Source organism: Macaca nemestrina, chromosome 9 (genome assembly GCF_043159975.1).
Source record: "Macaca nemestrina isolate mMacNem1 chromosome 9, mMacNem.hap1, whole genome shotgun sequence".
NCBI lineage: Eukaryota > Metazoa > Chordata > Mammalia > Primates > Cercopithecidae > Macaca > Macaca nemestrina.
Genome location: NC_092133.1, coordinates 95065058 through 95088187, shown reverse-complemented (window position 1 = coordinate 95088187; position 23130 = coordinate 95065058). Strand labels below are relative to the sequence as shown.

At 38.7% G+C, this 23130-nt stretch overlaps 1 protein-coding gene across 16 annotated transcripts in view; it reads left to right on the top strand.

The window, feature by feature from the left end:
- Positions 1–23130, top strand: part of LOC105463236 (zinc finger protein 248) — a 113410-nt gene that overhangs the window by 3696 nt on the left and 86584 nt on the right. For 13 of the 16 annotated variants that reach the window (XR_011608095.1, XR_976213.2, XR_011608096.1 and 10 more), the window contains 3 exons: positions 89–130; positions 19106–19232; positions 19516–19611. Coding sequence is in view for 10 of the 16 variants with exons in the window: in XM_011710237.3 (XP_011708539.2) it covers positions 116–130; positions 19106–19232; positions 19516–19611 (238 nt within the window). In the remaining 6 variants the exon portion in view is untranslated. The remainder of the gene's footprint in view (positions 1–88; positions 131–19105; positions 19233–19515; positions 19612–23130) is intronic. The other 3 variants (XM_071070135.1, XM_071070136.1, XM_024787172.2) reach the window with 1 other exon arrangement.

Here is a 23130-nt window from a genome sequence, read left to right as displayed (position 1 = left end):
TTGTGTGTGGAGCTGTATAGGCAGGTGAATCTCCGAACTGCAAGGCTGGCCAAGGCTCTCCTGACATTCTTCCTTTCTAATCCTTCAGCTCTCCCTCCTCCACTAAGAGCAGAAAATGAACAAATCCCAGGTGAGATTCTTGTTTCTTTATTCCCAGTTTGTTTTAAAATGGATTTCTGAAGTTTATAAGGATTTATGTTTTGAAAATGGAAAAATAGAAATAGGCAAAAATTGACATTAAGGGAAATAAAACTGAAGTAGCAAATCCAAAATAGTGCAGTTGGCAAATCAGATGCAGGATTTTTAATTTTGCAGAATTATCCAAATTATTGTAATGTTATCTGTGATTGTTCTAATAAAAATTCTGAAATAAATGCAGTAAGTTGTCTAGAAGTGTTTCTTGGTAGAAACAAAGAACACAGTTACAGAGCAAAACTCAGTGCATATGCTTTTCAGGAGACCAGACACTGAGGTTTGATGGTCCTGCTTGATCCAGGAATAAAACCTTGACGATGTGGAGGAATGGAGGGACTGCAAGTCCCCAGAACAGTTTCCCCTAACTCTTTGTGTCAGCTTGTTCTTATTTCTAGGTTGAATCACTGACAGTTCCGACTTGTTTCTGTGTTTTTCATTTGTGTTTCAATCTGATGAATGCAACCTTGTTCCCTCACCTAAACTCACCTGAATCAGTTCTGGCAAAGGCCACCAAATCATAATCAAGGCCAGTGGATGTTTTTGCCTTTGTGTTACTTCCCTGGTCTGCTGCATATATTGTTAACCATGGTCTTTGTTTGGAGAGTCTCCTCTGTTGGTGTGTATAATGCCACCCTCTGAACTGTCCTTTCCTAACTTTGATTCCCTCCCTAGTCCTCATGAAGGCATCTTTTCTTTTTGCTCCAGGCATTGCTTTTCCTTGTGTTTCCATCCTTAGCCTACTTAGGTTCTTCTTGATCTGTTTTTCCTGACTGGTCTTATTTTTTTTTCCTTAATAAAGTGCTTTTGAATTAATAATACGTTAACATAATAATACATTACTTTTACTTTTTAAAAAGTGATAACAAAAGATGTACATACATATTCACACTCCCTCTGTTCATGCAGTTTCTCCAGGTAGGGTGACATTTATTTATCATTCAAACTGATACATTTTCACTGAGAGTGAGAGGTTTTATAAATACTTATGCAGAGACAACTGGCATATATTAGGACAATCCCAGACATACTGGAATACATGGTCACCCTACCAAAGATATCTATTTTTTTTCTGGTTTTTGGTTTACTTTGCCAGTGTTTGTTTATCCAGTTTAAATAAAATATGTATGTATATTCTTATTTGCTTCCTCAGTTTACTTAAAAAGGAATCTGTTATCTCTAGGGCATATCAAACTTAAATGTGATTGTGCATCCCTGGAATCTTTTTAATATGCAGGTTCTGATTTAGTAGCTATGGATTATGGATGGAGTCCTTGATTCTGAAGTTCTGATAAACCTCTAGCTTAAGCTGATTCTGATGCTTGATGTATACACTATTTTCCATTATTCCTTTTTTCGCTTAACAGCATGCAGATGTTTCTATGACAGAACATGAATGGCATTTTCTCTCTTTGTCACAATTGCATACTAATTCAAGTCTATAGTTAACTACTTCCAGCCATTTGCTGTGACAAACCATGTTGTAATGAATAATCTTGTACATTTATAATTTTGTGTGTATATGTTTATATATCAGATGAATTCCCAGAACTTAATCAACTTAGTGGGCATGCCTGTCCTAGAGATAGTATTATTTTGTTTTCCCATTGGCAATGCATGGGAATGCTTATTTCTTCACAGCTCCTCCCATAGAATATGTGGTTCAACTTTTGGATTAGGGGCAACTGATAGATAAAAAGTGGTATTTCATATAGTTTGCATCTGTGATTTTCTTCACTGAGTGAGGTTGAATACCTTTTCCTGTGTCTAAGGGTGTCTTATATTTATTTTTCTGTGAACTTAATGGTTAATATCTTTTGCCTATTTTTCTCTTGGGTTTTCTGGTCTTTTTTCCTCCCAATGTCTTTTACCCCTATGTATTATATGAGTTGCAAGCCATTATTTTTTGGTATATCATTTGTTTTTTGATAATTGTTCATGGTGTTTTTCTCTATGCAGAAATATGTGGTTATTTTTGTTATTTTTGTTGTCTAGTTTATTAATCTTTTCCTTGTGGTTTTGGACTGACAGCATTTGGAGACATAGTTAGAAAGTCCTTCCCACGTCATGATTATAAAGAATCTGCCCATGTATTCTAATGTTTTTATGCATTTTATGTTTAAATTTTTAATCCATTTGGAGTTTACTTGTATGTAATAACTTAATTAAATTGCCACACTATCATTCCATTTACTCCATCCCCACATGCGTACTGTTGTTTTGATGCTTTCTTCTCCTTGTGTTCTAAATCCCACAAGGTATCTTTAGTATTACAACTTTAGAGAGTGGGTAGGCTTTCGTATTTACTGAAATAATTGCCCTTTCCTGTGCTCTTTCTTCCCTTTTGCGGTATCATGCTTCATCTACAGTTATTTGCCTTTACCCCAAAGAAGTTTTATTGTTTCTTGTGCAGATCTTTTGGTGACAAATTCTCTCATCTTTTTTTTGTTTGTTTGTTTGAAGATGTCTATATTTCTTCATTTTGAAGGATATTTTCACTAAAGACAGAATTCTGGAGTGAGAGCTTTTTTTTTCCCTTTTCTTTTTAGCACTTTAAAGATACCATTCCGATGACTTCTGGATTGTTGTTGTTTTTGTCTTAAATCATCCTCCCCGTTGAAGGCAATTGATCTTTTTCCCTCTGGTTGGTTATGAGATTTTCTCTTTTGTTTTGATTTTCAGCACTTGTTACTTAATATAACTTGGTTTGATTTTCTCTGTCTTTATCCTGTAGTATTTTGGCGGGAGTTGATTCTAAGGTATGATATCCTTGTCAGTTTAAAAATTCTCAGCCTTGGCCGGGTGTGGTGGCTCACCTTGTATAAGGTGTGAGGTTTAAATTGAGGCTGTTTTTGCCTATGGATGTACAATTACTTGTAGTACCAATTGTTAAAACTTTTTTTTCAACAAATTTGTGAAAATTTTACTGAACTGCTTTTGTACCTTTGTCAGAAATCACTTAAGTATATTTGTGTGGACCTATTTCTGGGTTATCTTCTGTGTTCCGTTAGTGTATGTGTCTATGTCTCTGCTAATACCATGTTATCTTGATGACTGACCATACAGTAAGGTTTAATATTGAACACAGTGATTCCTTTTACTTTATTCTTCTTCATAGTTGCTTTAGCTCTTCTTAGCATCTGTGCCTTTTTTATAAGTTTTGGAATAAGCTTCACTGTGCTTATAAAAATCCTTGTTGGGATTTTGATAGGAATTTCATCAAGATACTGATTTTAAGGGTAAGATTTTTTTTTGACTGACTGCCATTTTTTCAGCAAATATCTTTCCTTTACCTGAAGTTAGCATTTTTTTTGGTATCTTTCTTAATCTAGTCATTCATTCATTTAGCAGCTATTTATGACGTTCTGTCTTACTAAATCTTGTTGAATTGCAAATACTGTTCAAAGAGAGTTGCTATAGTTTGAATTGCTCACTTGTAATGTGATGGCTGTTTAGTATACAAGGAGCTTTAGGCTGCCTTAGCTGGGCATTTGGGGTAGAGGAAAACAAGCCTGAAGTGCGCTTGTTAGCCTTTTTTTTTTTTCAAAGACAGAGTCTCTCACTCTGTCGCCCAGGCTGGAGTGCAGTGGTGTGATCTCAGCTCATTGCAACCTCTGCCTGCCGGGTTCAAGCAATTCTCCTGCCTAAGCCTCCTGAGTAGCTGGGATTACAGGCACCTGCCATTGCACCTGAGTAATTTTTTGTATTTTTAGTAGAGATGGGGTTTCACCATCTTGGCCAGGCTGGTCTTGAACTCCTGACCTTGTGATCCACATCCCTTGGCCTTCCAAAGTGTTGGGATTACAGGCGTGAACCACTGCGTCCAGCCCCCTGAACCTCTTTATATTTATTTTTATTTCTCTTTTGTACTATTTTCCATGTTCATTCTATTTCTAAAACATCTTTAAAGGTTCTTTGAAAAAAATTTTTTTTTTTGAGACAGTGTCTTGTTCTGTTGCCCAGGCTGGAGTGCAGTGGCATGATCTCAGTTCGCTGCAAGCTCCGCCTCCCGGGTTCACACCATTCTCCTGCCTCAGCCTCCCTAGTAGCTGGGACTACAGGTGCCCTTCACCATGCCCATCTAATTTTTTTTGTATTCTTAGTAGAGATGGAGTTTCACCTTGTTAGCCAGGCTGGCCTTGAACTCCTGACTTCAGGTGATCTGCCCGCCTTGACCTCCCAAAGTGCTGGGATTACAAGGTGTGAGCCACTGTGCCCTGCCAGTTCTTTGAAATTTTAAAAAGTTTTCACCATTTGTGAAAATTTTACAATTTCACTGTGTTGTTTAGTTTCTTTCCTTTTTTTTTTTTTTTCTTTAGAGACAGGATCTCACTCTTTTACCCAGGCTGGAATACAGTGGTGTAATAGTCAGTAGTCATAGCTCACTGCAGCCTCAAATTCCTGTGCTCAGGTCATCTGCCTTAGTCTCTCAAAGTGCTGGGATTATAGGTGTGAGCCACCATGTCTGGCCTGTTTTTAATTTCTTACTGCTCTTTCTTTCTCCCTGAAGGCTTCTTACCATGGCAGTGTGTTCTTGGTTTATGGAAGGAATAGTTTTAAAAATCTGTTTGAAGATACTAGAATTAATTTTTCATTTCTATTTCTTATGTTGATTTGGTTTCTTAGCATTCATTTCTAGTCATCTTGGTGAGTATGCTTTATGCTGTTGCTTTTCCTCAAATATCTAGTAAATCTTTATTTTCCATTCATATTTAAAAGTGAAGAACTAGTTTGATCAGCACAGGTAGCTAATGTGAATTCACTCAACTGTTGAGAAATGTGTCCTCTATTACTACTGTCTCCCACAATGGAAAGGCCGATTCAAGGATTGTAGGTGAATTGGTAAGGAAACATAATAGGTAAAAAATCCAGCAGGTTTGAACCCAGAACATCTCCAAGCTTATGGCTGTGCTTGAAATGGACTTCCTGCCTCTGACTTCTGTTTGGTCTTACCATTCTGTGTCTTTCAGAAATTACTCAAAATGTTTCTTCTGCTGAGGGGGGAATACTCCCTTCCCGGGAGTATTCTTTTTTTGTTTTTTTGAGACGGAGTCTGTCTGGCTCTAGAGTGCAGTGATGTGATCTCGGCTCACTGCAACCTCTGCCTCCTGGGTTCAAGTGATTCTCCTGCCTCAGCCTCCCGAGTAGCTGGGATTACAGGCGCCGGCCACCATGAATGGCTAATTTTTGTGTTTTTAGTAGAGACGGGGTTTCCCCATGTTGTCCAGGCTGGTCTTGAACTCCTGAGCTCAGGCGATCTGTCTATCTCAGCCTCCCAAAGTGCTCAGTTTATAGGCATGAGGCACCGTGCCTGGCTGTATTCTTTTTTTTTTTTTCTTTTGAGGGGAGTCTTGTTCTGTTGCCCAGGCTGGATGTAGTGCAGTGGCGTGATGTCGACTCACTGCCACTTCCGCCTCCTGGGTTCAAGCGATTCTCCTGCCTCAGCGTGTCTACTTTTCATCTCTATTAACCAATTGTTAACCAATTGTTAACTAATTACTACATTTGTTTTCTTATCTATTCCACGAGTAGCTGGGACTGCAGGTGTATGCCACTATGCTCAACTAATTTTTTTTTTTTGTATTTTAGTAGAGATGAGTTTTGCCATGTTGGTTAGGCTGATCTCAAACTCCTGACCTCAGGTGATTCACCCGCCTCAGCCCCCCAAAGTGTTGGGATTACAGGCGTGAGCCACTGCACACTGCCTCTTTTATGTTTCTTCACTGATATTTTTGGAGTTAGGATAGATAAATATGTATTTCAGACTAGAAGTATGCATTCTTCTTTTAGCTTTTTATTTTGGAAAATTGCAAACTTACACAAAAGTGATAAAATACTATATTAACCTCCATGTACCTAGCCATTCTCAGCTTCCTCAGTTATCAGCTCAGGGCTGTCTCACTTTTACTTTGACCCATTCCTGCTGAGATTATTTTGACTCAAATTCAAGATAATTTTTTTTGGGTAAACATATCAATAAGTATCTCTGAAAGCTGAGGCCTTTTTCTTAACTTTTAATATGAAAATTTTCAAACAAAATAAACACTTATATAATTCTTACCTAGATTCATCAGTTAACATTTTTGCCTTTTTTGCTTTATCTCTCCTCTGTATGTACATTTTATTCTGAAATATATTTGAAAATAAGTTACCCACATTATAGCACTTTATCCCTAAATAACTTGGTATGAATTTCTTCACCATAAGGACATTTACTTATCTAACCACAATACAATTAATCATGCTAAGAAAATGAGCAGTAATCCACACTGTTACCTAAATCCCTTGTACTTTACAGTTTCCCAAAATGAGACAGTGTTTTAAAATAAGAAATAACTAGGATATTAGTGGAGGAGGTTGTGGTGAGGAACCATATCTACAAAATTTGCACGTGTATATAGTAATCTTGTTTTTTTTTGAGATAGGGTCTCGCTATGTTGCCCAGGCTGGAGTGCAGTGTTGTGATCATGGCTCACTGCAGCCTCAACCTCTTGACCTCCCAGTCTCCAGTGATTCTCCTGCCTTAGCTTTCCTAGTAGCTGGGATTACAGGTGCACGCATCACCATGCCTAATTTTTGTTTTTCTTTTTTAATTGTAGAGATGAGGTCTTGCTGTGTTGCCTAGGCTGGTATTGAACTCCTGGGCTTAAGCGATCCTTCCGCCTCGGCCTCCCAAAGTGCTGAGATTACAGCCACGAGCCACCATATCCAACCAAGTGTACAGTAATCATTTAAAAATATCTCCCCCATTTTTTTACTTAAAACAATCTCAAACCTGCAGAAAAGTTGAAAGTATAATACAGTGAAAACGTGTCTACTTTTCATCTCTATTAACCAATTGTTAACTAATTACTACATTTGTTTTCTTATCTATTCCACGTTTCTTTGCAGAATCATTTGAAAATAAGTTGTGTAGGCATCCATGATACTACAGCATGTTTCTCCTAAGAAAAAGAATGTTTTCCCTGTATGGAGATGATAATCTTAGTGTACACTACGAAATGATGTATCTCCAGATGTTAAAAAAATACACTTTATATTTTTTTCCAAGTCAGTATCTAGTGAGTGATATCACATTATGTCCAGTTCTCATGCCCTTTAATTTTCTATAATCTAGAGCAGATGCTGCCTCTTTTGTCTTTCTTGAAATTGACTTTTTTTTCCTTTTTTTTTGTTTTTTGAGATGGAATCTTGCTCTGTCACCCAGGCTGGAGTGCAGTGGTGCCATCTTGGCTCACCGCAAACTCCACCTCCCAGTTTCAAGCAATTCTCATGCTTCAGCCTCCCAAGTAGCTGGAATTACAGGCATGTGCCATTATGCCCCACTAATTTTTGTACTTTTAGTAGAGGCAGGGTTTTGCCATGTTGGCCAGACTGGTCTTGAAATCCTGGCCTCAAGTGATCTGCCTGCCTCGGCCTCCCAAAGTGCTGGGATTACAGGCATGAGCCATCATGCCCAGCCTGAAATTGACATTTTTATTTATTTATTTATTTATTTATTTATTTATTTATTTATTTATTTATTATTTGAGACAGAGTCTTGCTCTGTTGCCTAGGCTGGAGTGCAGTGGCACGATCTCAGCTTACTGTAGCCTCCACCTCCTGGGTTCAAGCAATTCTCCTATCTTAGTTTCCCGAGCACCCGCCACCATGCCCGGCTAAGTTTTGTATTTTTAGTAGAGATGGTGTTTCACCATATTGGTCAGGCTGGTCTTGAACTACTGACCTTAGGTGATCCAACCGCCTTGGCTTCCCAAAGTGCTGGGATTACAGGCATGAGCCACCACACCTGGCCTGAAATTGACATTTTACAAGAGTGTTGACTATTTGAACTCCTTTGATTACATCTTCATAGTTGTTTCATGTTAAAAATTAGTGTCTGGAATGCTACAAAGGTGATGTACTGTGTTTTCATTTCAAAGGTAGTATGCCTAACAACCTTTCATTCATCCACTGTTTTTAACATCCGTTGATACTTGTCCGAATCACCTGTTCTACTGGTGGTTGCAGAATTATGATTTCTCACATTTTCTACTCCTTCTACATTAGCTGGCTTTTTTTTTGTTTTTGTTTTTTCTTTTTGAGACAGGGTCTCTCTGTGTCGCCCAAGCTGGAGTGCAGTGGCACAATAACGGCTCATTGCAGCCTTGAGCTCCTGGGCTCCAGCAATCCTCCCACTTCAACCTCCTGAGTAGATGGGACTCTAGGTGCGTGCTGCCACACCTGGCTAATTTTTTTTTTTTTTTTTTTTTGGTACAGATGGGGTCTCACTATGTTACCCAGGGTGGTCTTGAATTACTGGGCTCAAGCAGTCTGCCCACCTTGGCCTCCCAAAGTGCTAGGATTATAGGCATGAGCCACTGTGCCTGGCCTAGCTCCCTTTCTTCTGTAAAAAAGAGCTCCTGCCTACCCCCACTCACACACATACCTTTTTTTTTTGGTATCACTTCAGATTCATGGATTTTTTTTTTTTAGTCTCATTTATTGTTATTATTTTTGATGTTCATATTGTCCTCATGTAGTTAGTGGAACACCTTCGAAGTGGCTCCTCTATATCCTTGTTAGTCTTGGGAGCCTTTATTGTTGTCTGTTAGAACAGAGATACACAGGCCGGGCGCGGTGGCTCAAGCCTGTAATCCCAGCACTTTGGGAGGCCGAGACCATCCTGGCTAACACGGTGAAACCCTGTCTCTACTAAAAATACAAAAAAAAAAAACTAGCCGGGCGAGGTGGCGGGCGCCTGTAGTCCCAGCTACTCCGGAGGCTGAGGCAGGAGAATGGCGTAAACCCGGGAGGCGGAGCTTGCAGTGAGCTGAGATCCGGCCACTGCACTCCAGCCCGGGCTACAGAGCAAGACTCCGTCTCAAAAAAAAAAAAAAAAAAAAAAAAAAAAAAAAAAAAAGAACAGAGATACACAAACTTCCCTTGTATCTCCCAGCCCCAGGCATGGAATCTGTTGTTTTTCCCTGGAGTGGTGTTTCCTTTTACAGTGAACTGTTATTTAGAAACCAAGCTCTAAGTGCCTTCAGTGCCCACATGATGTTACTGCATCAAGACTCTTTTGGTGGATGCTGTATCATTATATATAGCTTTGACTTTTGAATCATGTTAAATGCTTCACATGTTCAAAAAAATTTAAAAAGATGGAAAAAGCAAATTCTAAAATTAAGTACAAATAGAATAAGTGAACCTAACTTTTTAAATTCAAATTGATAAAGTATAACAACATGGAGGAAAAAATTGGTTCAAGAAACTTAAAAAAAATACTGTCCAGGTGTGGTGGCCCAAACCTGTAATCCCAATGCTTTGGGAGGCCGAGGTGGGTGGATCTCTTCAGCTTAGGAGTTCAAGACCAGTCGGGGCAACATGGTGAAACCCCATCTCTACAAAAATAAAAATGAAGGCCAGGCACGTTGGTTCACGTCTGTAATCCTGGCACTTTGGGAGGCTGAGGCGGGTGGATCACCTGAGGTCAGGAATTCGAGACCAGCCTGGCCAATATGGTGAAACCCAGTCTCTACTAAAAATACAAAAATGAGCTGGGCATAGTGGTGTGCCCCTGTAGTCTCAGCTACTCAGGAGACTGAGACAGGAGAATTGCGTGAACCAGGGAGGTGGAGGTTGCAGTGAGCCAAGATTGAGCCACCATACTCCAGCCTGGGTGACAGAGGGAAACTCTGTCTCAATAAATAAATAAATAAATAAAGTAAATAAAAATAAAAAGTTAGCTGGGCATGGTGGCTTGCACCCAGCTACTCAGGAGGCTGAGGTGGGAGGATCAGTTGATCCCAGGAAGTGGAGGTTGCAGTGAGTTGAGATTGTGCCATTGCACTCCAGCTTGGGCCACAGAGTGAGTCCCTGTCTCAAACAACAACAACAACAAAACACCACAATACAGTTACCACAACAAAATTTGAAAATTTCTTAATGTATAATCAGTGTTTTCCAGTTTTTGCATTTTTTTACATTTGTTAAATCAGGATTCAAATATGGTTGAAATGTCTTTTATCTTTAAGGTTTTGTGAGTTGTATGTTTCTTCTTTATATCTTTATTTACTGCAGTGTATTTGTTGAAGATTTTCCTTGTTGTATCACTGTGGTTATGTTTAACGTGTTTCTGTGATCCCTGTATTTTTCTCTAAGTAGTTGAACTTAATCCTGACTGATGGTTAGGTTTTGGTAAGAATTTATCATAGATTGTGTTGTGTACTTACCTCAGGGCCACATAACATCTCATTGTCCTTTTGTTTGTTGTTGTTTGTTTTCTTGAGTCAGGATCTTGCTCTGTCCCCTAGGCTGGAGTGCATTGGCTCAGTCATGGCTCACTCCAGCCTTGAATTCCTGGGCTCAAGTGATCCTCTTGCCTCAGCCTACTGAGTAGGTGGGACTACAGGTGCATGCCACTATACCTGTCCAATTAAAAAAATTTTTTTTTTGTAGAGACAGGGTCCTGCTACCAGGTCCGTTGACCAGGCTGGTCTCGAACTCCTTGGCCCAGGCAATACTCCCATTTTGGCCTCCCAGAGTGCTGGGATTACAGGAATGAGCTACTGCACCTGGCTCCATTGTCTTTTTGTAATGTTTGAAAGTCACTGATTATTGTCTAAGTTTAGTAATTCATTAAAGATTGCAAAATGGTGATACTTGAATTCTATAATTCCTCTTTCTGTTACCAAATCAAACTTGGGTACTCTCACCAAGCACACAGAAAAAGCTAAAACGGACACTGGGATATGCAGCAAGAGAAATGGAGGCATTTATTGCAGGGCATCAGGCAAGGAGAATTAGGTGGTTAACGCCTAAGACCTGTGATCCCTGGCTTATAAGCAAGGGTTTTTAAAGGTAATGGTACATTACAGGAAAGCAGAAGTTACAGGCAAAATCATACATCAGTACACGAAGGTTATACATTAATTTCGCCAGCTGCCCAAGGTTTGTACCAGTCTACTTTGCCAGCAGCAGTGCATGCGTGTTCTTACTCCACACATTTATCCTGAGACTTGGTATTTTATTTTTTATTTTTGCTCTTCTGTTGGGTGTGTTGTGGTAGTCTTCTGTGGTTATCCTAGAAGTTAAAGCGAGCATTTTTGACATATAATGAAATACAAACTATTCATTGTACTACCTAAACCCGTAACTCTGAAACATGTTGACTGCATTTATCCTGCTTCATTTCTAGGCTTTTCACTCTTTCCTTTCTTTTCATAGTTCTGTTTTGGGTCATTTTTCCTTTTCATGAAAACTCCCTTTGATGTTTCTTATAATGCATATCTGTTGGTTGTTATTACTCTGTTTATGTTTACTCTGTATGTGGTGAAACCCAGTCTCTACTAAAAATCCCAAAGATATTTGGAAATCATAAACAGAGTAATCTTAAACTTTTATTTTTGCTATGTATAGAATTCTACCTTTGAGTTTGTTTGTGTTTTTTCCTTTCACTTTAAAGTTGTCTTTTCATAATGTTTTGGGTTTTTATATGACTGCTTTTAAAGTTCTGTTTTGGTTTTGTTTTAGCTTATATTTATTCTTATTTAAGATCCACTGAACTCTGTGAATGTGACTTAAGTTTTTTCATGAGTTTTTTTTTTTTTTTTTTTTTTTAAATCCATTCTGCCAATCTCTGCCTTTTTGTTGGAAGAATTTAACCTATTTTGAATTAAAGTTAGCTGGGCATGGTGGCTCTTGCCCGTAATCCCAGCACTTTGGAAGGCTAAGGCAGGTGAATTGCTTGAGTCCAGGAGTTCAAGACCAGCCTGACATGGTGAAACCCTGCCTCTACAAAAGATACAAAAATTAGCCCAGTGTGGTGGCGTGCACCTGGAGTCCCAGCTCCTCAGGAAGTTCAGGTGGAAGAATCGCTTGAGCTAATCCCCGGGAGGCTGAGGTTGCAGTGAGCCTAGATGGAGGCGTTGAACTCCAGTCTGAGCCACAGAGTGAGACCCCATCTCCCAAAAACAAGAAAGAAAGAGAGAGAAGGAGGGAAGGAGAAGGAAGGAAAGGGGAAAGAGGGAAGGGAAAGGGAAAGGGGAGGGGGAGGGAAGGGGAAAGGGGAGAGGAAGGAAGAAGGAAGGGGAAATGAAAGGGAAGGGAAGAAGGAAAGGGAAAGGAAAGGGGAAGGGAAGAATGAAGGGGAGTGGAAAGGGAAGGAGGGAGGGAAGGGGAGGGAGGGAAGGGGAAGGGGAGGGAAGGGGAAGGGGAGGGAAGGGGAAGGGGAGGGGAGGGGAAAGGGAAGGGAAAGGGAAAGAAAAGGAAAGGAAGGAAAGAAGAGAGTTAAAGTTGTTTCTAACAAGGAAGGACTGACTTCTGCCAGTTGCTATATTTTTCTTTCTAATTTTTTGTTCATTTCTTTCACTGCTCTGTTTAGCTGATTTTTTGTAGCATATTTTTATTTACTTCCCATTTCCTTTTGTGGGTTTTTTAAGATATTTTGTTAGTGTTTACCAGATTAACAGTGAACATTTCATATTTATGACAATCTAGTTTAAATACCAGCTTTGTCTCAGTATCATACAAAAACTCTGCTCCTATACAGCTGCCTTCTCCTGCTGTTGTTGTTGCTACAGATTACATCTTTATACATTGTGCGCTGAATAACATAGATTTATAGTTACTGTGTATGCATTTGTGGTACACTTCTTTAGGAAATAAAGATTGGAGTTACAAACTACGAGTTGGAGTTACAAAATACAAAATGCTGGCTTTTGTACTTACATAATTTTTTACTGGAGCTCTTTATTTCTTCATACAGCTTTGAGTTATGAAGATCTTTTCATTTCAACCTTCCATTTAGTATTTTCTGTAGGGCACGGTTTATGATAATGTGTTCTCTTGGCTTTTATCTGGAATGTTTTAATTTATCTTTCATTTTTGAAGGATCGGTTTGCCAGGTTTACAAATTCCTGGCTGGCAGGATTTTCATTTTTGTTTTTTCCCCTCTTTAACACTTTAAAGATGCCATCCCACTGCCTTCTGGTCTCTGTGGTGTCTGACCTCTGTGGTGGTTATTTGGCTTTTGATAGTTTGATGATAATGTGCCTCAGTAGATCTCTTTGAATTTTTCTTACTTGGAGTTTGTTGAGCTTTGTGGATGTAAAATTTGTGTTATTCATAGAGTTTGGGCAGTTTTTATCCCTTATTTCTTTGAGTAATCTTTCTTCCCATTTCTGTCTCTTTTTTCCTTCTAGGACTCCTGTAATTGTATGATAGATAGTCCACTCAAAGTTGTCCCACAGGTCCCTTAGGCTCTATTCACATTTCTTTATTTTTTTTTTCTGTTCTGCTCCTCATACCAGATTACTTCAATTTTTATATCCTCCAATTCATGATTCTTTCAGCTGTCCACTCAAATGGGTTGTTAAAACCTCTAGTGGATTTTTAAATTTCAGTCATTTTACTTTTCAGCTTTAGATTTTCTACTTGGTTTCTTTTTAAAGGTTCCAACTTAGTTCAGACATTGTTGTCCTCATTTCTTTTATTTATTTGTAATTTTTGATGACGCTTAAGATAATTTATTTAAAATTTTTGTTTACTAAGTCCAATATCTGGGCTTTCTTAAGGAAGGAATTTGTTTTCCTTGAGTAGGCTCTATATTCTTGTGTCTTTGAATACCTTCTACTTTTTTGTTGGAAATTGGACATTTGAATATTTTAATATGGTAGCTTTGGAAATCAGATTTTTACCCTTCCCCAAGGTTTGCTGTTTTTCATTTTTGAAGGCTGCGGTTGTCTATTTGTTCAGGTACCTTACTATGCTATTTTTTTTTTTTTTTGAGACAGTCTTGCTCAGTTGCCAGGCTGGAGTACAGCGTTGCAATCTCGGCTCACTGCAACCTCTGCCTCCCGGGTTCAAGCAATTCTAGATCAGCCTCCCGCGTAGCTGGGACTACAGGCATGCGCCACCACGCCCAGCTAATTTTTGTATTTTTTTTTTAGTAGAGATGGGGTTTCACCATGTTGGCCAGGATGGTCTTGACCTCTTGACCTCCCAAAGTACTGGGATTACAGGCATGAGCCACTGTGCTCAGCCACCATGCTATTTTTATAGTCTGGTTTCCTCGTTCTATGTGTGTCACTGAAGTCTCTGTTCCTTAGTTTGCATTCAGCTAATGTTTTTACAGAGATTTCTTTGAATCCCTGGTGCTAAAGACAACAAATAAACACTTCTCCCAGTCTTTGCACATTGATTCTGTGCTGGGGTACTCTTTAACATTTAGCCAGGCTGTTTACAACCTTGCTTTAGCCATCATGTCCTGATTGCACTGAACCTTGAGAATAGCTGGAGGTGAAAGCTTATGGTCTTCTTAGGGCTTGTGAGTATACATTCTGCCTTGGATATGTGTCCGGATTTCTAAATTTCTCAGTATATGTGAGGGTTTTTGAAAGCCCAAATTTCCCAAAGATACCTTCTCCAGGTTTTCTTCTCAGGCCTTAAGTGATATACTATATGTCTCAACCATAATCCTCTGCTGCAGACAACTGCAGATATTTTGTTCTCCTTACAGTGTTTTAGAGCAAGGATTATTTTTTTTCTATCCTAAATGAGTTCTGAGTTAGGTGAAACAGAGACAAGCATATTGCATCAGTCCTTCAGGTATTTCCCACATAGTTGGAACAGATAAACAATTCCTTGTAAGTAAAGTCTGCTCTGGTCCCTCTAGAATCAAGGACCAGGGACCCACACTTGGAACACTGGGCTGCTGTCTCAAGGCTGTCACCAAGCCAAGGAGGGTTGGGTTAAAGGCAAGTAGAAGTGCCACAGAGCTTTCCTACCATTTTGAAGTTGCCTTTTTTTTTTCTTTCTGATTTGGTGTCTATTTGGTTGCGGTCAGCCTTTGACCTATTCAGAATTCTGACGAAGTTTATTCTGATAGTTTCTGCTTGTTTTTTGATGTCTCTGAGGGACCTGAGCTTGGTGCCGCCTACTTCTCCATTATGCTGACATAATTCCACTTCATTAATTTTGTACTCTTACATGTTTTTTTCTTATTATGTAAACTTTTTGCTTTAGAAGAGTTTTAGATTTATGGAAAAGTTGTGAAGACAGTACAAACAGTTTCCATATACATCCCATAAACACAGTTTCCCCTATCATTAACATATTAATGTAGTACATTTGTCACAATTAATGAAACAATATTGATATATTATTAAGTAATGACCACTTTATTGGGATTTTCTTAATTTTTCCCTAATGTAATTTTTCTGTTCCAGGATGCCTACATTCTACTTAGTCATCATGTCTCCTTAGACTCTTCTTGGCTGTGACAGTTTCTCAGACTTTCCTTGTTTTTGATAACCTTGACAATTTTGAGGGGTTCAAGTCAGGTGTTTTGTAGAATGTCCCTCAGTTGATATTTGTCTACTGTCTTCCTCATGATTAGACTGAGGTTAGGGTTTCTTAGAGGAAGACCACAGAGGTAGTGTCATTCAGTCATGTCATATCAAAGGAAAATGCTATGAGCATGATTTATCACTGTTGATGTATCACTGTTGATTACCTGGTGGAGGTAGTGTGGTCATGTTTCTCCACTGTAAATTTACTCCTTTGTCCTCTGTTTTCAACTGTACTCTTTGGAATGAACTGGAGAATTACGCTACACCTCCTTGATGGGAGAGTATCCATATAAATTATTAGTAATTCTGTGCAGGAGATTTGTCTGTTCTCTTGTGTTTATTTAATCATTTATTTATATTAGTATGAACTCATTGCTAGTTATCTTATACTTTGGTTATAATCCAACACTACCTTGTTCATTTTGTTGCTCCAACTGCTTCAGCTTGGCCATGAGGCTGTGTTTTCAGTTGGTTCCTGTGTCCCTTTGACATAGCCCATTATCGTGTTTTCGTTTGAGTACTTTTTCATTTTCTGGTACCAGAAGTGATTTCAGGCTCATTATATACGTGGTCTGCCCCAGCCCTAGAAGCAGCTGGTTTTCAAAGGAGCACTGGTTTTCTTTCTTTCTTTTTTTGGAGACGGAGTCTCACTCTGTTGTCCAGGCTGGAGTGCAGTGGCATGATCTCAGCTCACTGCAACCTCTGCCTTCCGGTTTGGGCAATTCTTCTTCCTCAGCCTCCCGAGTAGCTGGGATTACTGGTGTGTGCCACTATACCTGACGAATTTAGATTGTTTAGCTTTGTAAGAAATTGCCCAACTGTCTTCCACAGGTGCTGTATCATTTTGCATTCCCACCAATTGTGAATCGAAATTCCTGTTATTCTGCATCTGAACCTGAAATTGATATTGTCATTGTTTTGGATTTAACCATTTTAATAAATGTTATGGTATCTCATTTTTGTTTCTGTAATGACACATGATGGTGAGCATTTGTTCGTATGTGTATTTGCTATTGGTCTGTCTTTGGTGACGTGTCTATTCAGATCTTTTGCCTGTTTTTCAAGTTGCATAATTTGTGTTCTTATTATTGAGTTTTGAGGGTTCTTTTGCATATTTTGGTTCTAACACCGTTTTAGATAAGTGTTTGCAAATAGTTTTTCTCAGTCTGTGGTCTGTTTTTTTCATTTTTGTAGAAGCATCTTTTGCAGAGCTAAACATGAATTTGATGCTATAAATTTCTCTCTGTGAACTACTGTCTCTGCATCCCATAAATTTTGATAAGGAGTATTTTCTTTTCTTTTTTTTTTTTTTTTGAGACAGAGTCTCGCTCTGTGGCCCAGGCTGGAGTGCAGTGGCTGGATCTCAGCTCACTGCAAGCTCCGCCTCCCGGGTTCACGCCATTCTCCTGCCTCAGCCTCCCGAGTAGCTGGGGACTACAGGCGCCCGCCACCTTGCCCGGCTAGTTTTTTGTATTTTTTAGTAGAGATGGGGTTTCACCGTGTCAGCCAGGATGGTCTCGATCTCCTGACCTCGTGATCCGCCCGTCTCGGCCTCCCAAAGTGCTGGGATTACAGGCTTGAGCCACCGCGCCCAGCCGATAAGGAGTATTTTCATTTAAAACATTAAAAAATTTCTTTTGAGACTTTCTCTTTGATCTATAGGTTGTATGTTGTTTAGCTTTTAGGTATTTGGAGGATTTTTCAACCGTCTCTTGCTTATTGGTTTTATTTAATTCCATTGTAGTCTGAGAACATGTTTTTTGTATGATAGCTATTGCGTTAAGTTCATTAAGGTATGTTTTATGGCCCAAAATACGTTCTATGTTGAACATGAACAGAATGATAGAATGTCTATTTTATTGTTTGGGATGAAGTATTCTATAAATGTCACTTAGATCAAGTTGGTTGATAGTGCTATTTTGGGTCATTTATGTTCTTACTGATTTTCTGCCTGTTGATCCATCAGTACTTACAGGGGTGTTAAGCCTCCAATTGTGGTGTATATTTCCAAGTTTTTGCCTTATGTATTTTGATAGTCTTTTGTTAAATGCATAAATATTTCAGATTATGTCTTCTTTAATATGATTTTGAGCCCATGCAATGAGCTCTTAATTTCAGATATTGTGCTTTTCAGCTCTAGAATGTCCATTTTATGTATGTATGTGTGTGTGTGCATGTGTGTGTATGTGTATACATGTGTAAGAGGTGTCTGAGAGCACGCCCAGGTTATTAATGATGCCCTAGGATGACTCAGCATATTTTGGAGCATGGCATTAGAAACCAAAATTGGGGTGCTAGGTGTGCCTGTTGTTACTGATGTATTGTTTCTTGTAGATCCATAGTCATACTTATGGCTATGATTTATTGTAGTAAAAGGATACAAAGCAAAATCAGCGAAATTCCTAGAGTTTTCTCCCAATGGGGTCTCACAGAACACGCTTAACTCCTCTAGCAATGACATGTGACAATACACGTAAAATGTATACCAAGGAACCTCGACATTTGGTGCCCAGAATTTTTATTAGAGGCTGGTCACATAGGTACTGTCTGCCTATCATGTACCAAAATTCTAGACTCCCAGAAGCAATGCACATGTCGAGTATAAACCATATTACTTATACAAACAGCTCAGGCTCAGTGAGCCGTTCTTATCAGAGAAGGTTAAGGTCAGAACCTTTCTGAAATCCAAGCTCCCAAATGCCCATCAACGGTGATCTTTTGTAGCAGACCTTTCAAAGGTTAGTAGTCTCAGGCTTGCTGTGTTAACCTTTTTCTGTATAACACACATACCATGTATGTGTTGAACTTCTCCCATTTTCTCATTTATTTTGTTGATATTTTCTTCTGTTTTGTTGAACATGTTAATTCATTTTGAAGTTCTTGTTTGTTAATTCTACTATCTCAGTCACCTGTGAGTTTGCTTTTGTCTTTTTTTTATTGTCTCTGTCTTTTCACATACCTTGAAGTTTTTTACTAGATGCCAAATATTGTGTTTAAAAACAGTAACATTGGAAACATTGGTGGAAGCTCCAGAAGATGATCTTGTTGAGCGGAGAGGATTCATCCTTTTCTCTGATGGGCATGTAGACACTGCGGGGCAGTCACTTGAATCAATATGTGCTGAGCTTGGTCATATTCATTTCATATTCATTTCAGTCCTATTATTTTAATAACAAAGTTTTACTTCCTTGATGACAGTTAACTTGATAATGTAAAAGGTAATATGAAACAACAAATATTTCCTCTGTAACTTCAATCTCCTTGGTACACACTGCTAGTTCCTGCAGTGTGCAACTTAATAAATGTTATTCTGTGTATCTCCTTATCAGGTCATAAGCACTCTGGGAACAGGGACCATGTTTGTCTGTTTTCACCAGTAGGATTTGCAGCACCTAGCACAATTCCAGACCCTTAATAAAAACTCAATTTATACAAGATATTTTGTTTTCTATATAGTATAGCACAGAGGGAGGTAAACTATCTGTCATTTTTTAGTAAACTCTAAAGATATTAGTTCTCTTAAATCTTTTCTATATCATCTAGTTCTGACCATTTCATGTAAAAAGACTATACTATTACAGGAACAAGTGTCATTCAAGGATGTATGTGTGGACTTCACTCAGGAAGAGTGGTATCTGCTGGACCCTGCTCAGAAGATACTATACAGAGATGTGATCCTGGAAAATTATAGCAATCTTGTCTCAGTAGGTAAGGAGTTTTTTTCCCCACATGACTATCAATAGCATGCATTTACTAGTTGATGAAACGTGAATGCCCTGTAGTTTTCTAAATTAAAGCTTGAGATTGAAGTCTCTGAGATGACTGATCTCATTTGGCCACCATAAAGGTGCTCTTCCTTCCTCAGGGATTGGTTCATTTGTGCACCTTCTTTGAATAGCTGGTGAAGCCGTGCCTTTCTTCCCCATCATGTATTCAGAGCCCCTGAAACAAAGCTATTTAGCTCCAGTCCTGTGTTATTTTATCTTAACAGGGTATTGCATTACTAAACCAGAAGTGGTCTTTAAGATCGAGCAAGGAGAAGAGCCCTGGATATTAGAGAAACGATTCCCAAGCCAGTGCCACCCAGGTGAGTTAGTGATTTCAAGGCAGATGAAAGCCAGAGGAAATTAGAACTTAGGTAATTGGTTTAGAATTTGTCACCTTTAGAATATTTTTTAGAAATGTCTATTTTTAGCTCCAGACCTTTGGAAATGATCAAAAACAATTGGCCCACATCCCTGTTACCTTAATCACTCCTCCATATGTTATTCTCACTCATAAATGCTTTTCTTGGCTGGGTGCAGTGGCTCATGTCTGTAATCCCAGCACTTTGGGAGGCTGAGGCGGGCGGATCATGAGGTCAAGAGATCGAGACCATTCTGGCCAACATGGTGGAACCCCGTCTCTACTAAAAATATGAAAAATGAACTGGATGTGGTGATACGCTCCTGTAGTCCCAGCTACTCGGGAGGCTGAGACAGGAGAATCGTGAACCTGGGGGGTGGAGGTTGCAGTGAGCTGAGATTGCGCCACCGTACTCCAGCCTGGTGACAGAGTGAGATTGTCTCAAAACAAACAAACAAACAAAAAACAAAAAAAAAAAAACACAACAAAAAACTTTCTTTTATTTTTTTGACATTTTGAAGTATTTTACTTATACCTATAATCCAAACCAGTTGGCTTCATTTTAGATATGTTTTCTTGGTTAGTTTGTCTTTATCTTTTAAAATTGTTTGCCTTCCTTCTGTTGTCTTGGACACCTTTTGTTAGCTGACAGGTATTCATGCAATCCTTCCATATTTTCATTTAACAACATATGATGAGCACTTACTATGTCTGTTATGTTTTAGGTAATTAACAGAATAATGTCCCTGGTATCCTAGTGTGTATTACAATAAAGGACAAAAAAATGCGTGTGTGTGCACATGTCTGTGTGTGTGTATATGTACACACCCATGTGCATATGTGTGTGTATATAGGTGCACACACACTGTTAGGTCATGGTCAGTGCTGTGAAGAGAATTCACACGGGAAAGGAGGATGAAGAATGACGGTATAGTCTTGTTTGGCAAGTAGGTTAGAGAAAACCTTTTTGAGGAGTTCCCACATTAGAGATGAGGCTTTAATAATATGAAAGTGTGAGTTATGTGGATTCAGAGTAATCCAGGCAGAGAGAACATAAGATACCAAACCTCTTAGACAGATGTGTTCTTAGAATGTTTGAACACTGTGAGGGAAACCACTGTGGTTGGAAGCTAGTGGGCATGGTGGAGACTGGTGGGAGATAATGTCATGAGAAGTAACATGAACTATGGTAGATACATTAATTTTACTTTTGGTGCTATGAGAAACTGTTTTGAGTAAATGTAAATCAGCTTAAGTTGTCAGATTTGATTTACAGTTTAAAAGGATCTCTCTGACATCTGTGCAGTGTATATACTGTGGTGGGTGGTTATGGGTGGCATGAGTAGGGATAGGGTACCATATGTGCTTCAGAGGTGAGAGGATAGTGGCTGAGACTGTGTTGGAGGTGCCAGAGGTACTGAGAAGTGGTAGGTTTGTACAAATATCTTGAAGATGGAGCCAAGAGCATTTGCTGTCAGATTGTATATGAGAGAAAGGGGAATCAAGTGTGACCCCGATAATTTGTCTCAAGCAGCTAGATAAATTAGGTTATCATTTACTGAGACAGAGAAAAATTAGAGAGGAGACGTATAAGGGAGTTATCACGGATTTAATTTTGAACACCAGAAGTTGGAGATAACTGTTAGAATCAAGGCTGTTTTTGACTAGGAGATTGGATATGTGTAAGTACATGGTTGAGGCCAGAACTAGAAGTATCCATTTGAAAGGCATCAACTTTAGATGATGTTAAAGGAATGAGGCAGAATGAGATCTTCAAGACCAGAAGTCAACAGACTTTTTTGTAAATGACCAGATAGTAAATGTTTGAGGCTTAGCAGGCCACATATGGTTGTGGTTACCGCTGCTCCTCCTCATCTTCTTTCTTTTCCTTATTCCTTCTCTTTCTCCTCTTGCTCTTTCTCTCTCCTCTCTTTTCCTCTTCCCTTTTCTCTACTGTCTCATCCAGCTTTTTCCCTTTAAAAACTTAAAAAACATTCTTAGCTCAAGGGCCATTGTCTTGTAGTTATATGCCAACCCCTTTTCTAGAGTGTGATTGTATGTAGGTGAGAGTAGTCCTGGGACAAAAATGCTTTTGGTAAGTATTAAATTCATCCCATAGAGGATATTGAAGAATAACAATCTGAGCTACACAAAAACCAGAGAGCCTGGTTTCCTGTAGTCAAATAAGGTACATTCTTCCACGTTACTGCTATCTTGAATGGCAACCATGGCATTGCTGTGCTAATAAACCTGTTAATATCTCCTACCGGTCTCTTTGTTCCTATTGTTATTTTTCATTTAAAACTATCTTCTACATACCTTTATATTCTCACTTTTCATTGATATAACTCAAAAGCAAAACTATGTCTGTATTCTCTCATTCCTGACTCAGTCTAATTATTAGTTGTCTAATTTCTAATTCCTAGTTGGTTCTTTTCTCTTTTTTTTTAGCCTAAATTATTCAATTTATCTTCCTTTAGCTTAACAAACGAACCTAAAGTTGCTGCTTATTAATAAATTAAATTTCCTTTTCTTTTCTTTTTTAAATTTTAAACACTTGTGTCAAGGGCTGACTTTCAATAGATCACAGCAAGGGAGCTGCTCAGTAAATCTCCCTTTCAATGACTATGATAGTGTAGTCGTTTGCTACCTGTCTTAAATTTGTTTGTTTCTGCTCCCTAAAATTTATGTCAAATCCCATCCTATTCTATGTCTTAAATTTTATTTGCAAATGCTTTCTCATTTATTGAAAAACTTCCATTCTTGTTTGCCTTGCCTTTTTTCAGGTAATTCATACTGTGTGTGTAAAGTGTTTAGACATTGAATAGTAATGGCTTGTTATTATTTAACTTGTTTTAAGTTAGAACTTAATTTTTAGCTGAAACTTAAATAGCCCAGATTTTATGACATTAACTCACCAGTGGCTGTGTGCCAAAAACTCAGACCTGTTCATATGGCTTAGGGTTGCTTAGGGTTTCTTTCTGTATTGAGATTTTTGTTCTCCAAAAGAGAAGGGCCTCTCTTACTAATTTGGATATGTTGATAATTACTTTGTTGATTATCTGTGTAGCCAGATTTAGGAGAGAGCATTCATTTTCATACATTCTGAAAGTATTCTATGGTACTCTTTCTAAATACACATCCCCATATTTTGTCCTCATGTATTATAGCTGATCAGGTACAGGTTGAAAATAATTCAGTGCATGTTGCTTTATAAGAATAATGTACAGTTTGCTCAGTGGGGGCAGAGGAAACAAGACTATAGTAACACCTGCCAAGATCTGGACTCTGGTCACAATAGAGGCAATAGCATTGAGCAAGGGATTTATTTTATGTTACAATGAATTATATAGACAGTAACTTCTAAAGGATGGATCAAGTGGAGCCTTAAAATGGTAGAGATGTTATAGAGATTTTTGCTATCATTATTTTATTATTATTAGTTTTTGTTTTTAAGTTAAAGTAGCAGTTCACTGAAGGA